Source organism: Podarcis filfolensis (assembly GCF_964270895.1).
Source record: "Podarcis filfolensis genome assembly, chromosome: 15".
NCBI classification, from domain to species: domain Eukaryota; kingdom Metazoa; phylum Chordata; class Lepidosauria; order Squamata; family Lacertidae; genus Podarcis; species Podarcis filfolensis.
The window spans coordinates 24,209,007-24,228,989 of NC_139618.1; the positions used below are offsets into that span (position 1 = coordinate 24,209,007).

Here is a 19,983-nt window from a genome sequence, read left to right on the forward strand (position 1 = left end):
TATTATTTAATTTGGGGGGGTGTAGGATTTTGAAGCTGACCGCTTATTCCAGCCTTCCTAAACCTAGAGTTTTGGACCACAGCTCACACCAGCCCCAGCCAGCACTGTAACAGTTGGTGGTATGAAATGTCATGGAATATCAGCTGGGAGCTGCAGGAGATGGACCAATTGCAAGCAAAGCAGGATGCCTGCCCTGGAACTTTTGCAGCTGCAAGCAGTACTGAAAGCACAAATAATCACAAAAGGGACCCAGAATGTCCTGGGAAGGTGAAACATTCCCTCCATTGGCTTTTGAATATTACCGTTTCAATAAATGCCAGTTTGGGGTCTAATCCTCCAAATCAGTCAGTTTTTGCAGACATATCTTCTTTAAGGAGGCAGCTATTCTTTAAGGGGGCAGGGAGCTCCTCTCCCCTCTCCCATCCCTAAATCCCCCCACTCTCCTTCACTCAGAAATTCTTGCCTCTTCCTCCCTCTCTACTCCTCCTTCCGCTGGCCTGGCGTCAGCTGGCCCTGACCAAACACTGGGCTTGGCTGCTGGGTGGGAGGGGCTGCTGGCCTCCCAGCTGGCATTGCACACGCCTCCTTCACATGGGCACGCGGCGCACCATCTGGCTCCGTCTGGGACAGACACCGAGAAGGCCAGCAAAGCAGCTGGGGTGCTCCTGAGGGTCCCCAGGCAAGCGGTTATTTCTTTCACCCGTGCACAGCCTCGAGACGGAAGCAGGCGCAAGAGTATGAGGCAGCGTGGATAACGGGGGATTTTGTCTGCCCCGATATCCCACTGACTTTGTATGCCTATTCACTAGGATTGGAGGCAATCTGTTACATGTCGTTTGAGAACTGAAAGCGACCCAAGCTAGCAGCGAATATTAGTCATGTTCTCCGGGTTGATTTCCATTGTGGACACGGGATGAATAAGCAAACATCGGCCGTTTCCACTCAACATTTCTGTTCTTGTTGGAATTCTCTGTCATCCCTTCCTACCTATATGCGTGCCTGGCATGCAACGTAAGAATCAGCAGAAGAGCAGAGTCTCAGATGATAGGAGGAAAACCCAATGCATTCTTCCCTAGCATGATGGGCCTACCAGAACCTTCATGCAAATATAGCCACTGATTTAGAGGCGGATAAGTTGGAGGACGACATGCATTGTCTTGAAGAAGCCTGGGTTTTGAAACATGCTGGGATACATGGGCATTGCAGTCAACCTTCCCTTTTTTTGCGGGAAATTCCCTTATTCCAGCACCGTTTCCCGCTGCTATCCCGGATTGTTAGATATCCCGTAGACTGTCCCCAGGACAGGTGAGGCTGCTGATCCCTTATTTTCAAATCTGAAAGTTGACAGCTATGTACATGGGGGACGTGCGGCCCTGCAGATGTTGCTCTGACCACTGGCCATGCTGGCTGGGGGAGTTGGAGTCCAGCTTCCAACAAGTAGAGGGCCACATGTTCCTTCCCCCTGCCCTAATAGATACAGGTGTGTTCAGGGGTAGCATGTCCATTTTGCCACCTGAGGCAAAACAGGAAATTGCTGCCTTGTGTGTGTACCACCCCTTGCTGCTTCCACCGAAGCCACTTCCTAGGGTCGCATGGCTGCAGCTTCTGGGTTCTGGTGAGATTTCGCAAGGCCTCTGTACGTTCTCGCAGGGCTCTCACAAGATCTCACTGGAACCCGGAAGCCGACACAGCCACATCTCCTCGCTTCCTTGGCAGCGGCAGCAGCCGGGTACCAGCAGAGATGATCCTTGGATTCCACCGCATGAAGCAGCTGCCTCAGTCTGCCTCACGAAGAGTTTGTGCCTTTGTGGGACATGAGGTTCAAGAACAGAGGAGCCTTTGGAGGATGCTGTTGTTATAAAAAGGACCCTCTTCCTTCACTTTTCACCCCAGAAGCAGTCACACCCATCTCTACACACATCCTGTAAATTCCTTCTTCATATGGTGCAGACAGTCTTCCCCACCCTGCTGTCCTGCAGGTGTTATTGGACTACAACTCCCATCATCCCCTAACCATTGGCCATACTACCTGGGTCTTTGTGGGAGATGGAAGTCAGAGCCAGATAGTGTTCTTCTTAAGCTTTTGCATCATCTCTTTCAAGTATCTTTGGGGGGAAAGGAATAATTTTTAGCCAGTCATGTGCCACATCCGGTGGTTGAAGTAACCTGGCAGTGTGAACGCACTGCAAATTCCACGTGACTGGTGTGACCCCACAGTGCTGTCAGTTTAATGGCACGGAACACAGTCCCGGCCACACACTCCCATAAAACACACACACACACGCTCTTCGGGAATTTGCATTGCAACTTAACCAATCCATTTCTATAGTGGTTCTTATTTTGCTGCCTGACTCTGAAAAGCCAAAAAAAACCAAGACCAGCAAATAGCAGCAGGGATCATTAAGCTCCCCTCTCTGTAACCCCAGGGCATGCCTGTATTCAGTTACCAAATAGCTCAACCAAGAAGCATGCAGAGGGCATTTGGACGGGGCTGCCATAACCCCAAGTGACCCAGAAGAATTGCCTTGCAGAGCTGCTCCTATATTAAGCCACCCCAGGGAGGGAGGCTGGGACTTTGCCATCTTGGGGTGGGGCAGAACGAGAGGCACTTGTCGGCATGAGGCTCCGCAGCTGAAAACAGGACCACTTTTGAAGAGGAGCAAACTTTTCCAGTGTCAGCCTAGGCTTGTTTCTTGCATCTGATCTGAGCTAGGGGGAAATTTTGCCATTTTGCTCTCCCAGCCCAGCACCCATGGGTTGCCACTGTTCTCGTAAGGCGGGGCGGGCAGCCTCAGACCCAGGGGTAAGTGGCCCCTGAAAGGTTGCTCAGAAGGGAATGTGGCCCTTGGTTTGGAAAAAGTTCCCCACCCCTGTCGAAAAGAGAGCTGGGTTTAACCATATGGCAAGGTCCCTTCTTCATTTAACAAGGTCACTGAGCCCATTGACAGGTCAGGTATTCCATTAATACCACTCTGTAGATCAGGCTTCTCCAGATTTTTTTAGACAACAGTTCCCATCAGCCTCAGGTCTGGGGCTGATGGGAGTTGTAGTCCAAAGCATCCAGGGGCACCGAGTGAGGGAAGGCTGGTGTAGATAATTGAAACAACACTCTTAAAAAATATATAGATAAAACCACTGGAAAAGTTAAAACCGACAGCACAAGCAGAAAACTAAAATCAGTAAGCCTGCCGGCCATAAAAACGGATAGATCCAAATGGGGCCCAAATTGAGTTTAAAGGCCTTGGTAAATAACTAGGGCTTAGCTTGCCACGCAGTCTTGTCTCCAAAGCTTTTCTTCAACCCACTATTGCTCTGCTGCACCTCCAAGACCTCAGCTCCTCTTATCCCTGCCCTCTTTCTTCTCTGCACCACTGCCACCAAGTACACACACCGCTCAGCCAGTCGGGGCCAATGTGTACAGGGTGTGTTCATCACTTTGGTGATTAGCAAATTTGCCAGTTTCACATTCCATCCTTAAGTTCCATTCTCCATATTTGCACATCAGTTTGCAATTTTATTTAATTTTTTAATCCCCATGAAAACTTGCTAGCAGTGCCCATTGCTCCTAACGTACACATGCTGGTGCACTATTTCCGCCTTTTGCACGCATCTGTGCAAAGCAGTGTCTTCCGATAAGAGTGCATTTTTGTAAGCCGTTTTCACTAACATAAGCACACTTTATCCTAACATACACACATATATTTTTTGTATACGTTACTTGGCTGGAGAGCAAGCATTGCAAAATTCAGGAAAGTGTGAATTTCTAAGGCTGGCTCTGAGTCACTTCACGTATGGTGTCAGAAAGTATTAATTAGATAACTCCGCCCTGACTTGCAACATCAAGTGATGACCTGCATATGGGAACAAGATCCATCACAAGTCCTACACCACCGTTTCTACCTCATTTTGGTTCAGGGCCAAACTAGATGTTTGCTGAAGTTGTAGCATGCAGCTACATAACTTGTAGTATGTTTTCCTTCTTCCTTCCTTCCTTCCTATTTATTTATTTCGTTTAATTTCTGGACTGCCTATGGACCAAAGTCCTCTGGGCAGCTTAGAAAAAACAATGAAAATAGATGCTGTCAGAGGAAGCATGGCTCTGAATGCCAATATCTGGGAATTACAAGTTGGGAAAGATCTCAGTTCCCACTTGCAGATTCCGAGAGGCAAGTGGCTATTGTGGGAGCACAGTGCTGGAGTAGGTGGGTCTATACGATATACAATACCATACAAACCATTAAATAATCTTGATGCAAATAACATTAGAATTGCATTCGTAAGTGAGAGGAGAGGAGATCCTTGTGTTTTTGATAACATCCGTCAGTCTCGGGAAACGATGGAGGAGTGCGCCTTTAGGGGTGAGGTCAAGCTGTTGGACGGTTGCAGCGCCACCGTAGAGACCGATATAGGGGAGACATGTTTTGTTGCAGCTGGGGCAGATGAAGGCGTCCGGCTGTGCTGCTTCAGATGCACCATGGCATTTCTTCGCTCTGTCCTCCTCCCAGCGGCCATTTCTCCTCCGGTCACTGCTTGTCGTTTAGTCGTGTCCGACTCTTCGTGACCCCATGGACCAGAGCACGCCAGGCACTTCTGTCGTCCACTGCCTCCCGCAGTTTGGTCAGACTCATGCTGGTAGCTTCGAGAACACCGTCCAACCATCTCGTCCTCTCTCGTCCCCTTCTCCTTGTGCCCTCAACCTTTCCCAACATCAGGGTCTTTTCCAGGGAGTCTTCTCTTCTCATGAGGTGGCCAAAGTATTGGAGCCTCAGCTTCACGATCTGTCCTTCCAGTGAGCACTCAGGGCTGATTTCCTTAAGAATGGAGAGGTTTGATCTTTTTGCAGTCCATGGGACTCTCAAGAGTCTCCTCCAGCACCATAATTCAAAAGCACCAATTCTTCGGCGATCAGCCTTCTTTATGGTCCAGCTCTCACTTCAGATGCATGACTTGACTGCCTGCCTCCAGGCACTGCAGTCGCCTGTAACGGATTCCCACAAGGCAGGGTTGACGGTGCCATCCTTCGTGCCACGTTTGCAAACATCTTTGTAACGCAGAGTTGCTCCACCAACGGGCCTGGTGCTGGACGCCAGCTCTCCACAGAGCGCCTCCTTGGGGTATCCTTCCCTCTTTCATCCTGTGGGCACAACCAAGCCAGCGTAGAAGTCGCTGAGACAGGAGTGCGAGCATGCTGGGAATGTGGGAACAGAGAACACACAGAAAGGAGACATGTAACTTAGGAAGAAAAAACGGGTTAAGCAAAGCAGGCTTCAGGTTTCTCTTGTCTTTGGATGGCTTCTCAGCCCCTTCGCAGGGTAGCTCTCTGACGTTTCGCTGGGGTCTCTCGATCTCTCTGGCCTTTGGGCCAAGCCCCCATTGGGATCCACCAATAGCTCTTCACCTCACCCCCCATGCTTGCAATTCTCCACACGTTGCTTCCTGAGGTCTGGAATTTCCGGAAATTTCTCGCCCCATTAATCACCCATTTGCATCGTCCCAGGCTGGTGAACCCGGTGGCCGTTGCCAAGTAGGAAGATCACAGCCTGTTCTTTGGGCAACCTGAGGCCACCTGGTCACTGCTGCATCCGCCCCACCACCACTGCAAGAGGGGTGTGCGCCACTACGAAGCCCCCCGCTTTGAGAGTTTCCGCACTGGGGCTGCCCAGGAGTTGTATGTCAGCCGGCTTGCCTTGATTAATCATTTACTTTTAATTCTAACATTTTCCACCCTCTCGTTCTATAAAATGACCAAGGCCGCTTCAAAAAATAAAATAAAATAATTGGCAGTCGGGATAGAATTTTCTGAAAACCTCAATGTTGAGCTTGACTGCACTGCCTTTTTGCTAATTCCCATCTTGATCTCGACAAGAATCAAGGTTGGGTGGTTTTGGTGTTTGGTTTTGGTTTTGGCATGTTCTGCTGAAAATGCAAATAATTCTCGCATGATTGTATGCATTATAATATTCTGCTCTAGTTGGAACAGAAATAGTTTTTGTATCTGTATATTATATTGTTGTACTCTGTCCTAGGACAGGTGAAGGACAGTTAAGAAATCATATACAGTGGTACCTCAGGTTAAGTACTTAATTCGTTCCGGAGGTCCATTCTTAACCTGAAACTGTTCTTAACCTGAAGCATCACTTTAGCTAATGGGGCCTCCTGCTGCTGCTGCGCCGCCGGAGCACGATTTCTGTTCTCATCCTGAAGCAAAGTTCTTAACCTGAAGCACTATTTCTGGGTTAGCGGAGTCTGTAACCTGAAGTGTATGTAACCTGAGTTACCACTGTATGTAAATAAATGTATAACGCTATGTACATTATTGTACGTACATGCACTCCAGGTTTCCTGATGTAGTCAGCACATAAAGAGATACATAGAACCATGCATGTAATTGTATGAAAATGCATATTCAGTTATGCTGTAGAAATGCAAAACTGCACAGGGCTTGATTCTTTTATGCGCATAATATAAGGGATTTTTGTTCCGTTTGATTTTGCACGTAAATAATTGGGCTTAAATTGACAGTGCACAGGTGGCTCGGATATAAGCAGGTGCTTGATGCAAGAGGAGATTTGATACAGGCAAGGCTTGGTTGGGGCAGAGTTGCTAAATTCCATATATAAATTTGTTTCGAATGGATTTCCATCCCTATCCTTACCAACAAATAACAAGAGAAGTCATCCAGCAAACAGCAAGAAAATTACAACAGTGCTTATGAGGGCAGCTGCAACAGCATATTTAAAATGGTTGCCACACACACACACACACACCCCACCATGGGGGAGCTTCATGCTCCGGCACCGGGGGGGGGTGGAGAGTAGGTGGGGCAGGGCTGGCATGCGTCCCGGGGGCGTGGCACGCCACCTGCGGGGGCATGGTGCCAAGCGTAGGCGGGGGGCAGCCGCGATGGCACCCCACCGGGATGGCACTGCCGAGGGCGGTACGCTCCCCCCGCACTCCTCTTCCTTCGCCAGTCCCCCCTCCTCCAAAAAAAATGCATTGCTGAAATAAAGTCGTCTTCTCATTGTAGCAGTGCAGCTGGGCAGGCCCTCTCTTGGGAGACCACACCAAATTCTGGGAGCCACCACCAAGGAGGCTCTGTATGTGTCGTGCGCTGCTGCAGCTTGTATCAGCCTGGGGCTTGCTCAGCGCCTGGATAGGTGACCTTTTGGGAACCATGGTAGAAGAAAGGCAGAAAATAATTAAACAAACAAGCCAGAAGAGCCAATGCTATTATACAGCCACAGACCTGGCAATAAGAAAATAGATAAGAAGTGCACACTGTGCTGATATAGGAGAATGTGATTATTATTATTATTATTATTATTATTATTATTATTAAATTGAAGCATAATGACCATTACTAACAACCCAAAAGAACAGTAGCATCCATCATACTGAGGAGGAGGAGGAGGAGGAATGGTAACACACCAATATAACTCAAAATATCTGTATTTCCTGTTCTGGCATGGACAGTGAATGCTGGTCAACTGAGTCGAAAGCATGAGAATTAAAATCCCACTAGATGACCTAGGAGTGTTCTTGGTCCTCTTTCCCCCTGGAGACCCTCAGTTTAGGTGTTATTTTTCCCGCAGCAAGTTCTTACACGGCAAAGACAAATATAGATTTTTCAAGGTTTTCCATTGCTGGGCTATTGAAATCCTAGCTGCAACTAGCATCCATGTCAAAAGTTCTTGAGAGCTTTCATGTTGTCCGTCCACATATCCGAGTAACGACAGTTGTCCAGAAGCCTGAAATTTGATTATTTTAGATATTCTCTTGATAAACTTGGGACCAGAATAATGAGACTGAGAGGGCATTCCCTCCAGAGATGGAAAAACGTTGTTTGGATCCCACAGGGATGTGTGATTCTTGAGATACTACATTACTAGGCTGTTAGACTTTTAAGGTTAAGACCAGCACCTTGAATTTGGCCTAAAACAGATGGGCAACCAGTGTGGTCCATCTAGCTTAGTATTTGTTGCTCTGACTGGCAGTGACCCTCCTGGATGTCAGACAGGAGTATCTCCCAGCTTTACTTGGAGATGATGATGATGATGGTGGTGGTGGTGATAAGTAATTTATTTATACCCCGCCCACCTGGCTGAGTTTCCCCAGCCACTCTGGGCGGCTCCCAATCGAGTGTTAAAAACAATACAGCATTAAATATTAAAAACTTCCCTAAACAGGGCTGCCTTCAGATGTCTTTTAAAAATAAGATAGCTGCTTATTTCCTTGACATCTGAAGGGAGGGTGTTCCACAGGGCGGGCGCCACTACCAAGAAGGCCCTCCGTCTAGTTCCCTGTAAACTCACTTCTCTCAATGATGGAACCGCCAGAAGGCCCTCGGCACTGGATCTCCGTGTCCGGGCTGAACGATGCCAGGAACTGAACCTGGGACCTTCTGCTTGAATAGCAGATGCTCTGCCGCTGAGCTACAACCCAGCTCAAGTTCAGGACAATGTGATCCGAACTGCTGGCTCCACTCGTTCGCCCTGGCCGCTGCATTCCGAACCCATTGCAGTTTCCAAATTACCACCAAGGGCACCTCCACGCCAAGCATATTGCAGCAATCTAACCTCGGAACTGTCATTTGAGAGCAGCTGGAACTTTTCTGCCTGCTGAAACTCCCTCTTCTGCACAACTGGGGCTGCACCTTTGGCATGCAACATGCCACGCAGGCTCTCCGGGGCCATTTGAGGTCTGCCCTAACCCTCACTTGCCTTGGCCGCTGCTGCCCGCAGGAAGGCATTCAGCTGTCCTCGTGCTCCATCCATAAACTGGCTTCTAGGAATTCTTGGCTATCCGACACTTGAAGGAGGTCTCCTCCTCCTCCTTCCCTGGTGGTCAGAGAGCTTCCCAGCAGCTGCTTAGAGAAGCCACAAACCCAGTAAAGTAAATATCTCCCTCTCCCCTTCCCCCATTGCTCCAACTGTGGCAGCTTTCATATCACACAGGACTCTTCAGTGCCCTTTTAAAAAGAAAAGAAAAATCAGACAAATGGATAGAGAAGAGTCATTTGACACCGGGTTTTTTTTCTGGTGTTTGTCAGACTCACTGAAATTAATAGACATGGCTAACTTAGGTCTCTTCATTTCAGTGGGTATACTCTTAGTGGGTATTAATGCAACAATTGATTGATTGATTGATTGATTGATTGGATAAGTTTCCCATGAGGCTTCATGGAAGCAATTTACAATACAGAAAAAACACACACAAAATAATTGTGTTCGTTTTAAAAATGCTAATGAAACATTTACATATATATTTAAGCAATGGGTTGCATTAAACTGAGTTCTGCACAGAGTAGACCCGTTGAAATAATTGTACCTAAGTTAGTCATGCCTGTTGACTTCCATGGGTCTGTTCTGATTTGTGTAGGGTTTGCTTCTTAGCCTTTTCTTCTCCCGAAGATGTTCCTGCAAGGCATCAGGTGTGGATTTTACCTCGTGGTTTACACCCAAAGCCTTTCTCACGAATGAGTATAGCTGCAACACTGGCACATTTATAAAATCAGTTCAGGCCACATCTGCACTATACAGTGGTACCTTGGGTTAAGTACTTAATTCTTTCCGGAGGTCCGTTCTTAACCTGAAACTGTTCTTAACCTGAAGCACCACTTTAGCTAATGGGGTCTCCCGCTGCCACCGCGCTGCCAGAGCACAATTTCTGTTCTCATCCTGAAGCAATGTTCTTTACCTGAGTACTATTTCTGGGTTAGCGGAGTCTGTAACCTGAAGCGTCTGTAACCAGAAGCGTATGTAACCCGAGGTACCACTGTACATTTAAAGCGGTATCATACTTTAAGCAGTCATGGATTCTCCCCCCCCCCCAAAAAAAAGGAATCCTGGGAACTGTAGTTTGTAAAGGGTGCTGAGAGTTCGAAGGGGCCTATTCCCCTCTAAAGTTCCCAGCATGATTTAACAAGCAGTCCCTCTTCCCAGGGAACTCATTCTGATGAGAGGGAGATGAGATGAGAAATGAGATGATGTTGACTATTTAATGAACATTCTTTGTTGATTTGTCGATGGTGAGAAATTAGATGGCATTACGTCAAAGCAAGTGTTACCTGTGCCTTCCAGTATATTCCCACGTCACTTCCCTTATTGCAAAAAGCCCAATCTCCCAGGGAAAGCGAGTTTGTTGCGCAAAACCTCCCAGTCATCTAAAATTTCAGAAGCAGGGTTTGCCCAATATAGGACTGAGGGCTTATCCGCACCTCCATTTGCCTCACCTCTTTCTCCCACCCTGGGAAAACCCACAGTTTAGGCCGAATCGGAACAAACAACAATCTGGTTTTCTGCAGATTGCTGCTGTTAGTTCTCATGGAGCACTAAGGAGTGGGTTTTCCAGGGAGCAAAGGCAAAACCACTCAGAGCCATGCCCAGAAAGCAGGGGGAGAACAAAATATACTTGGATCTGCGCTCTCTATGGCACAGGACAAGAGGAATTGCGGAAGAGCTCAGAATCCCATCTGGAAACAGTGACAATCTGGAAGCCGCCTGTTGGAAGTTTGGGTTCAACTCAGCTTGCGGAAGAGGGGTTTGCATAGGGTTAAGGCAGGTCCCCAGACTCTCTCTGTACCTTTAACCTAGTGCCTTACTTCTCCATTACCTTGTTGATTGGACTGATAAGTCTTGGGCTGCATCCTGCTTGCCATTTCCTCCTCCTCCTCCTCACTCTTCTCTCTCAGACCTCAAGGTGAGAGGTCATCTGTAGCTATCCTCTGAGAAAGGAAAGGAGCAAGCATGGCTGCCATGCTCTCCTCTAGACTAGTTGATCAGACTAGAGTGAGAAACGGTTCTATTCACGTTAGGCACAGTGGCATCGTGCCAGTTGCTGGAGCCCAGGGCGGGTGGGTGCCAGGCAGGGGTGCCAGCCCAGCCCCTGCCGCTGGAGCAACACCACCCCTGCCGGAGCAAAGTGGGGCCAAGCTGAACTGCCTGCTTGCTCAGGCAGTGGGGAGCCTGGCCAGCTAATACAGCCCTTGGCAAGCGGAGACGAGCCCCAGCCCACTGGGGGTGCCTGGTTTGCACCTCCTCAAAAATTGTGTGCCCAGGGCCATGCCACCCCAGTTAGGCATTTCCTATAGTAAACAGCTTTCTTATTTTCTTCCCTACAAGTGTCTTCTCTATGTCTGTGATTGCGAGAGGTAAAGTCAACTCTCTAACCAACGTGCCCTAGCTGAACGCTGCTCATTCTTGCATATGAAAAGGGCTTCCGTAGGTGATTGGACCCTGTTATTTCAACGCTGCCGCCTCTGTCTGTCTTCCTGCGCAGTCTCCTGATATCTGAATGCTGGGTTGGCACTGTGTACTTCTGGACTCTCAACTCTGTGTGGGTGTGCAGCCTGCCTGCGTTCCAACTGTGTTCATGATTGCAAAAACACGCTGAGCGCAGAGCAATTTGGGTACAGTTATAGAACCGTAATTACGTTTTCTGCTGTCGCCTGGGTCTGTGTGCGGTATAACAATGCGCCGTTCCTATCACCTCTGTCCCGGGCACGCATGGGAGTATTTGCCCATTCTTGTGCGTCAGCAATTCCAATTCCTTACTATTCCCGTGTGCTTTTATCTCTGCATTTGCAGATTGCGTTCCCTGGAGTGACAGTGTCATGCTGATGAAAGGCTTACAAATCTTGTAGATAAATAATGCTGCAATATATGTATGTATGTCTCCCTGGGTTTATTTTTAACGCTACCAAAAATAGCCCTACCTCATCCAAGCTAAAGTTAGTTCCCTTGCAGCGTCTGCACAAAGAGATCTGGTTGGAGGGTGGAAGAAGGTTGCAAAAAGGAACAAGCAGTGCTTGATTTATTAAAGAGGAAAGGAAAGCTGTTCATTCTTTTCTTTTCTTCACGGTTGGAGGCAGCAGCACTTCTGAATACCAGTTGCTGGAAACCTCAGGAGAGGAGAGTCCTTTTGTGCTCAGATCCTGCTTGCGGGTTTCGCACAAGCATCTGGTCGGCCACTGTGAGAACAGGATGCTAGACTGGGCAGGCCACTGGCCTCATCCAGCAGACTCTTCTTATGGTCGTATGCTTTGGTTTTATGGCTGCATAGATACATGGCAATTAACAACCTCAAGTGCAACTTTCCAAAACTTCATCCTAACTCTTGAAAGCATCTGACGTAAACAATGGAAAGTTACCGCGGGACAATCTGACCATTGGCCAAGGGATTTATAGATTTGTCTCGGGCGCTTGGTCAGTCCCGTCTGGAAATTTTAAGAGTTCACCAGACAATGGGTCTGTTGCGATGGCTGTGGGGAATATGTGGTTTTGCAGGAGAGTCTGGGATCCTGGGCAACTTAGTTGCTGCGACTGCACAGAGCTTCCCCTTTTATTTCTGTGCCTCAGTTTTTCTCTGTGTGTAAAGAAGGATGCTTGTCAGGCAGTGGATACTCCGTTAAGGGTGCTTCAATGCAGAGGAAATATTTGTCATTGAAATCCAAGCCAGTGCTGGATTTGGCATCAGACCTCAAGCCCCTTGCAGAGTGCTGACACCAGTAAATTATCTGGAGGTCAGCCAGTGTTACACAAAGTAGGTAAAATGCCACCCAATGGCCATACATAGCTTGCCTTGGGATACCCTGCGTTCCTTCTTGTCCTTTTGTACTTCAGTGGCTATCACTCCTTTCCTTTTATTTTCGATGTTGATATTTTTTGAAAAATTTCAATGATAAAAGACAGAAAAATGAGGTGCGTTGGTTGCTGTGCATGCAAATAGGTCTGAGAGGCTGGTGGGGATTGGCATGCCGGCTGCCAGTGTCACAAAGGCGCTGGTAGCTCCCTCTAGCTTGAAGGGCTCTTTCCTTCCAATTTCCCCACATACAACCTTTTACTTTCTTCCCCTTAGTTTTCTGCTCCCCCTTTTCCCACCCACACCAGTAAAATGGTTTGGGGGTAGTGGGTGGGGAACAGAGGTTTGGAGGAACTAGCCACCGAAGAGTCTCAAAGCAGCCGCCTCTGCGCTCTTGTCTGCAGTATTCACACTGTGGTGTGGACAGTTAATCTGTGGCGGGCTTGGTGGATGAACGCCTTTGGGTGCAAGATGGTTTGGACTGGGTGGTCTCTTGAGTACTCCTTCTCAATGCCACTGTTCTGCCCTTCAAAGACTAGACACCTTGGCAGGATTGGAGTTCAGCTACCAGCAGAATGCACAACCAGATTGCACCAAGAAAGCTCCCTTCTTTCTCTGCCCCGCTACTGGGATGTGGGTAGTTTCATGTGCTGCCTGGGAAAGAGGGGGCCACTGGGAGAAGCTATGCCACCCGTGGGCATTACTTCGGGGAAGAGGCACTGCGGGGTCTCGGTTGGCTCACTTGGGCAGCAACTCTGTGCAGGGCAACCAACTTTCCTTCTGAGCTTCACCATTGCCTCACCATGTGGACTCAGAGAAGTCACTTCTCCTCGCTGTGGGATGTGTGGAAAAAAACGGGTTTAAATGTGGGGCTCTTCCGACATCCTTTCCCTGCCCTGACTCCAATAAAAAGACAGACAGACAGATCACGGATAGCGCTGAGTACAGTATTTCTGTCTGGCTGAGATGAGAGTCATAGTTCCACCCGGAAGAAAAGTTCATCGGCTTCTACACGCCCCCAGTGCCTGCTCTGAGTATGTGTGTGCTTTAAATCGCTGGGCCTGCATAGCCGGGTTGCTACGACGCTCGAGCACCCCGGCAAGACCAGGCAGAGCCACCCGTCACACTTCCCCTTGGCTTCCCCACCCGGCGCAGAAAGTTGCCTGCAGCCTTGGCCGTCGGTACCTCCCTGGAGGGAGCCCTCTTCTGTGCAGCCTTGCCTGGGCGTCTGTTCCACCTCCCCTGCTTGATGTCAGAGTGATTCAGGTGCCGTCAGCAGCGGGGAAGGCGAAAGCAGCAGCGGCGGCTTTGCCTGGAGTGACAGCTTTGAGGCGGACCCTGGATTTTAAAGACGCAAGCCGGAGCCGCAGTGTGGAGGGTCGCCCGCGCTCTGCCACACTTCCATGTCCAGCCAGAAGAACCTGCCAAACTTTTCCTCCCTGCTGGAGAAGAAGCACTTGTGGTTCCGCTTGGGGCAGAAGGCTCGCCAAACTCAGCAGCTCCTCTCCCTCTTTGATTCCCCGGGTCCATCTCTGCTTTGGAGGAACGCTGCCTTGCTGTCTGAGCAGGAGGAGCAAGGGGTTGAGAGGAGCAGACCCGTCTTCTGAGTCTCACCTTTCTCCACACCTGGATCTCCTACCGAAGGAAGCTTGTGGGGGGAGAGAGGCGAGGGGTGCCTCCTCGCAGCATGCGGAATTCCTACACGGTCACCCTCCCCGAAGAGCCCCCCGTCTCGCCTTTCTCTGGCATGCCAAAGGAGCTGCGGACCAAGACGCCCATGCCAGGATCGCTGCTGGTCTCTGCCTTTGTGGGTCTGGTGCTCAATAAAACCAAGGTACAGCTCGGCTTCACCCCAAACACACACACACCATCCTCATGGCATGGGTTTGGCTAGGGGTTTTTTCCTGCCTTGCCGGGTGGACCAGCCACAAACTGTGGGGTGGGTAGGTGGGCTTTGCACCGCATGTGTTGGGTGGGCATGAGTTTAGCAATCTTAGCAGTCCGCTCTGTTGCTGCCTGGCAGGAGCCCTGGGTCCTGTGCTCTGCTCCTGATTTCACTGTGTGGACCCTGCTTTCAGCCTGGAAGGGGGTTAAAGTGTAGGTGCTGCCCACCCCATAGCAAAGCCAGAAATCGCCTCATTCCTGTTCTTATCGCACCTCTAAAGATGGGTGGGTGGGAGAAGCTAAAAGTAGGGAGGTAGTTAACTATCTGCTAGAGCAGAAGACGGTTGTGTGGGTGCAGACGCTCGCTGTCAAAAAGCAGGAGTTCTGCAAGAACTAGAGGCGACAAGGAGACCCTCCCCGCTTTCCTACAGAAGATGGAGTTTGCAAGAGCAGCCTGCAATATGAAGCAATAAAATGTTAACTCCTGGTACTTAGGTCCCAAGAGTTTCTGCTGCGAGACCAACCTTTTGGGTGTTGCTCACCGGGTCTCCATTTCTAAGAAGGGGCACAGTTAGAGAGGAGACTGGAAATCACCGCGTTCTGGTTTTTTGCCCCCTATCTCACCCCCACCCCCGGGCAGAAAGCCCCAGTAAATTAAAGGACATGCTCTCAAGATAACTGAGCAGTTAACCTTTCACCTTTTGACCTTTCCTCCCAAGCTCAAACCCTTTCAGTGCTTATTTATGGGTGAAAGTGTGTGTGAGCGAGAAAGAGAGAATGTGCATTCTGAATGCTGGGAGAGTGTTGGTAGTTATTCAGAGTGAATAAAAGCAGAGCATGCAGGAAGGATCTCAGGGGATGTTTGGGGGGAGGGACAGACAGGCGCCAGGACACCTGGGTCTTTCTCCCACTCCACGTGGCTGTTCGGGGTGTCCTTTCCTCCCTCCGCGAAGCCTGGACCGTTTTGACCTCGTTGGGCCAGTGCCCTTCGGGGAGCGCCTTTGTTCCATGCCGTTACGTAACAGACTCCCTTCCGCCGCGGCACCTGTGGCTCAGGGCAGGTCAGCCCCTTTGTTCGGTCGATGAATGGAGCTGGGCATGTTATGTAAGAGTTGTCCGTGCCTCTCTCCCCACAGGCAGCTTGAAACCTCCTTGGCGCCGCTTGCTGAGCTCCAGCAGCTGAGGCCAGCTAGGGAGCTGTGATCCAAGCTGGCCGGGGAAGGGAAAGGAGAGTTCAGTTGTCAGGACAGGGGAGGGGAGGGAGACGGAGGCTGAGCCATTTGTAACCAGGTGGCTGCTGCTGGCGGCATGTGTGGAGAGAGAGTTTTTCTCTCCTCGCTGATGCCATAGTGGGTTTCGTTTTGCTAGGGAATGTCTATTATTATTATTACTATTATTATTAATCAGTGTTTCATTTTTAAAACACGAGTTGCAGAGCTGCCCCATAGTCATAGAATCATAGAACAGTAGAATCAGAAGGGGGACACAAGCGGTCATCTTGTCCAGCCCCTGGCAGTGAAACTCAAGCTGGTTTTACATTATGCCCTGCATCCTAAAGGTAAAGGGGTAAAGGGACCCCTGACCATTAGGTCCAGTCGTTACCGACTCTGGGGTTGTGGCGCTTCTCTCACTTTATTGGCCGAGGGAGCAAGGCGTACAGCTTCCGGGCCATGTGGCCAGCATGACTAAGAGCAGCATGTGTGCAGCATGGCGAACCAGAGCAGCACACGGAAACGCCGTTTACCTTCCCGCCGGAGCGGTACCTATTTATCTATTTGCAATTTGACGTGCTTTTGAACTGCTAGGTTGGCAGGAGCAGGGACCGAGCAACGGGAGCTCACACCATCGCGGGGATTCGAACCGCCAACCTTCTGATCGACAAGTCCTAGGCTCTGTGGTTTAACCCACAGCGCCACCCGCGTCCCTTACCCTGCATCTTACAGTTGGATAAATCTTGATTATGGGGTCCGCGGTCTGCGTCGAAACCATTCCCAATACAAGGAACTGCCTACATACTTGGGCAGGGAGTTGGGGCATCACGAGTCCTTTCCCAGCCCAGTGGCGCTGCAGGAAAGGTAGCTGCAGGGTTTAATTTGTCCAAGCTTTGTTCACTTCCAAAACGGTTTTCAATGCCCCGGCACATCCTGGGGCTTTTGAAACAAGACAGTTCCACTTGATGAACATGTACAGAGCTCCTTTCCCAGAAGAACTGCCATGTAGACACCGCTGACCTAGATGGACCCAGTGGCCTAACTCTGTATAAAGCATATTCTGCCTGTGCTTCCATGGAGACCTGGGTTTCTGGGTCAGAATGGGAGGCATCCGGATAGGTCCCAGATAATGCGCACCTGTTCCTTCTGTGCCTGTGTCAGACTGGGAGCGCTGCTTGTGAGGAATTTCCTGGAACAAGGTTCTGATGCTCAAGGGCAAGCAGTGGCTTTCCCCATCTCTCTTTCTCTCTTTCCCTCTCTCTCCTCCTTCCTCTGGATTCGCGTGGGCTGGCTGTTCATCTGGGGCCTGCCTCTTCCTCTCCATAGCGGAGGAATGCCGGCTGGCTGGTCCTGCATGCTTTGGCGATGCGCCATTCCCCAGCACACTCTCGGTTCCTTGTTCTCTCCTCCGAGATTTTTCTGTCTACTCCCTTGGGCTGGGAAATGTTTCGGGAAGGATATACGTAGATTGAGCAGGGCTGGGCCACCCCCAGAGACCTCAGAGCATCAGGTCACCTCCGTCACAGCCTCTCCAAACCTCCTTGCCCTTTGACACACATCGTAGGCACCTCTCGTGTCCTTGTCGCTGCTCAGAAAAGATCACGGTTCTTCTGGACCTTCTGTGATGGCCAAATCCAGCCAAATTTGTTTAGGTTGCCACCAGACACACTTCCAAGGAAATGCCTTTAGGGTGCAAATCCTAAGGTGATGCTATCAGGATCCTTAACTCGGTGCTTGCTTTCAGTGTCATAATTGAGTGGCGCTTAGTGGCTTGGTTTGCCATTCAAGATCTAGATGTGGTCATTGAAAAACTGTGCTTATGGTGCCATTGTATCAGCACACAAAAAATGCAAGGTTTTGATGCAAGGATGGGTGAGCAGGAACAGCTCAGTTCTCAAAGCTAGTATTCTTTCTCTGACCACCTGTCAGCTAGCATATGCCTTCAGGTTTAGTTATTCAACCAGGGTAGAGGTGGTTAACCATTATTCAGCTTCTGCCAACCCTCTGGCTACATGCTTGCAGGTGGATGTCACCAGTGATCTAGTGGTCCAAGATAGCAGGGTGGGTGGGTTGGTGTCAAAGACCCATTACTCTTTCTGCAGCAAGGTCCCTGTCTCCAGCGACCTAAAACCACCCAGTCAGCAAGAAAGGGAAGGTTTTTTAGCCACTATCTGCTCCAAAGCTAAACGTTTAGGAGCACTGAAAACTCAAGGTGCTTCAGCTTCAAGGGAATGGTGCACAAGTTCTGTTGTGTACAATGAAATGTCAGGGAAATGTGCATATTAAGCCACTCCAGAATAAGATACTGGAGCATTCCAAATCATTTGCCAATGTACATGCACAGAAAATAGATCTAGCTCAAGTGGAAAACATGGAGATCTGCACTGAGCGATGCAATGCATCCCTAATTATTATTGTTGCATAATTATAAGATTACTGTATAAACTTGGAAAGCTGCACAAAGGGTGTGGCTGGATCACGAAGGGACACTACACTTTTGTGTGTGGCTGTTCAACACATACCACAACCTCAGGTGATCCAGGCAGACCAGATCAGGAGGGAGGGCTACTGCCTGCTCTCAGTTCTTCAGATGTTTTATCTCAAGAGGTATTTTGGATTACAGATCCCATCATTCCTGACCACAGGCCATGCTGCCTGTGGCTGATGGGAAGTGGAGTCCAGCAGCATTCCAGAGGACAACATCGCTCTCACATTGATCTGACAAGCAGAGAGGAGGGAGATGTTCTCCTCCACCAGGGTGCTAGACTAGCTGGAGGGGTTAAATTTGAGGCTGTTGTGTTCCTAGCATCACTTCTAGTCTTTGCCTGTCTCACAGTAAGCATCACAGCTGAAGAAGGATAGTGGTGTGGCTACTTTTCCACCACAGAAGCCCAAAATCCTCTGCATCAAAGCAAATGTAGTGACTGTAATTACTATCTTAATTTCTCTTTATTCCACCTTGTCCTCAAAGTCGAAGGGCTGGGTCATTGGGTATGTGTGAGTGTGTGTTTTTTCTGCACACATTTTGTCCTTACAACAACCGTGGGTCCCCAGATGTTGTTGAACTACAACTCGCATCACCCCTAGCTAGCAAGGCCAGAGCTCAGGGATGATGGGAGTTGTAGTCCAACAACATCTGGGGACCCACAGGTTGAGAACTGCTGAGTTAGACTAAGAGAAATATATACTGGCCTTTGATCACCCAGAATGTTTCAAGGGGAGGAGTTTGAACCTAGGTTTCTCCCAGCTGAGTCAAACGCTCCAACTACGGCACCCAAACTGGCTGTGTCAGCGATTTTTAATAGCATGGTTAATAATAAAAATGTTGTTGATAATAATGATAATAAGAGCGTAGGTGGGTGGGATTCAGCTAATATTTGTGAAATTGGGGAATCAGGGCTAGGGATGTAGGCATCTGTCTATTTCAATTTCTCTTTTTTTAAAAAAAATCCCAATTTTAAGCTCAGTTCTCCACGCTTTCTCATCAGTTTGTGATTTTTTAAGTCCTCGTGAAAATTCAGCAGCAATATAGTGCACATTACTCCTACGTATTTTTTTTACAATTTTATGTATTATTATTATTATTATTATTATTATTATTATTATTATTATTATTATTACATCTATATCCCATGTTTTCTCCAAGGAACTCAAGGTGGTGTACATGATTCTCCCCCTCCCCATTTTGTTCTCACAACAACCCTGTGAGGTAGGTTAGGCTAAGAGACTGTCACTGCCCAAGGCCACCCAATGAGCTTTACAGCTAAGCGGGGATTTGAACCCAACACCTTAACCACTGCTCCACAACACATTAGCTCCCATTCTATGTAAATATATTTTGCGTAATAACACATTTTAGCAATGTATACTTTTCCTAATATAATGGAACCTTGGTTCTCGAACACCCTAGTACTCGAACATTTCGGCTTCCAAACGCCGAAAACCCAGAAGTAAGTGTTCCAGTTTTTGAACATTTTTCGGAAGCCCAACATCCAATGCGGCTGTCAGCTATTGTTTCCAGGACGCCTGCACCTTGGTTTTTTAACGTTTCAGAACTCAAACGGATTTCCAGAATGGATTACGTCCGAGAACCAGTATACCACTGTATTTGTATTTTCCCCGAGATAATGAGTTTTTTCCTGTTATTTTCACCAGTATATGCATTTTTAAATGCAGTATTTACCTTAGCTCATGCATTTTTGTACACATTACTTGCCCGGAGGACTGCACTGCAAAATTCAGAGAAGTGCAAATTTCAAAAGGGTGGATGTTTGTTTCGGTTCTCATGCACGATTGGGCTGAATCGCCT

The 19,983-nt window shown here is 48.8% G+C and overlaps 1 protein-coding gene across 7 annotated transcripts in view; it reads left to right on the top strand.

Moving 5' to 3' along the window:
* The window catches only part of USP2 (ubiquitin specific peptidase 2), an 83,166-nt gene that overhangs the window by 39,938 nt on the left and 23,245 nt on the right, over positions 1-19,983 (top strand). Inside the window, exon 1 of one of the 7 annotated variants that reach the window (XM_083588682.1) lies at positions 13,768-14,413. The exons of the other annotated variants lie outside the window; for them this stretch is intronic. Within the exon in view, the coding sequence (XP_083444808.1) occupies positions 14,267-14,413 (147 nt within the window). The 5' untranslated portion in view covers positions 13,768-14,266. Of the gene's footprint in view, positions 1-13,767; positions 14,414-19,983 lie in introns of those variants that run through there. 7 annotated transcript variants of the gene reach the window in all.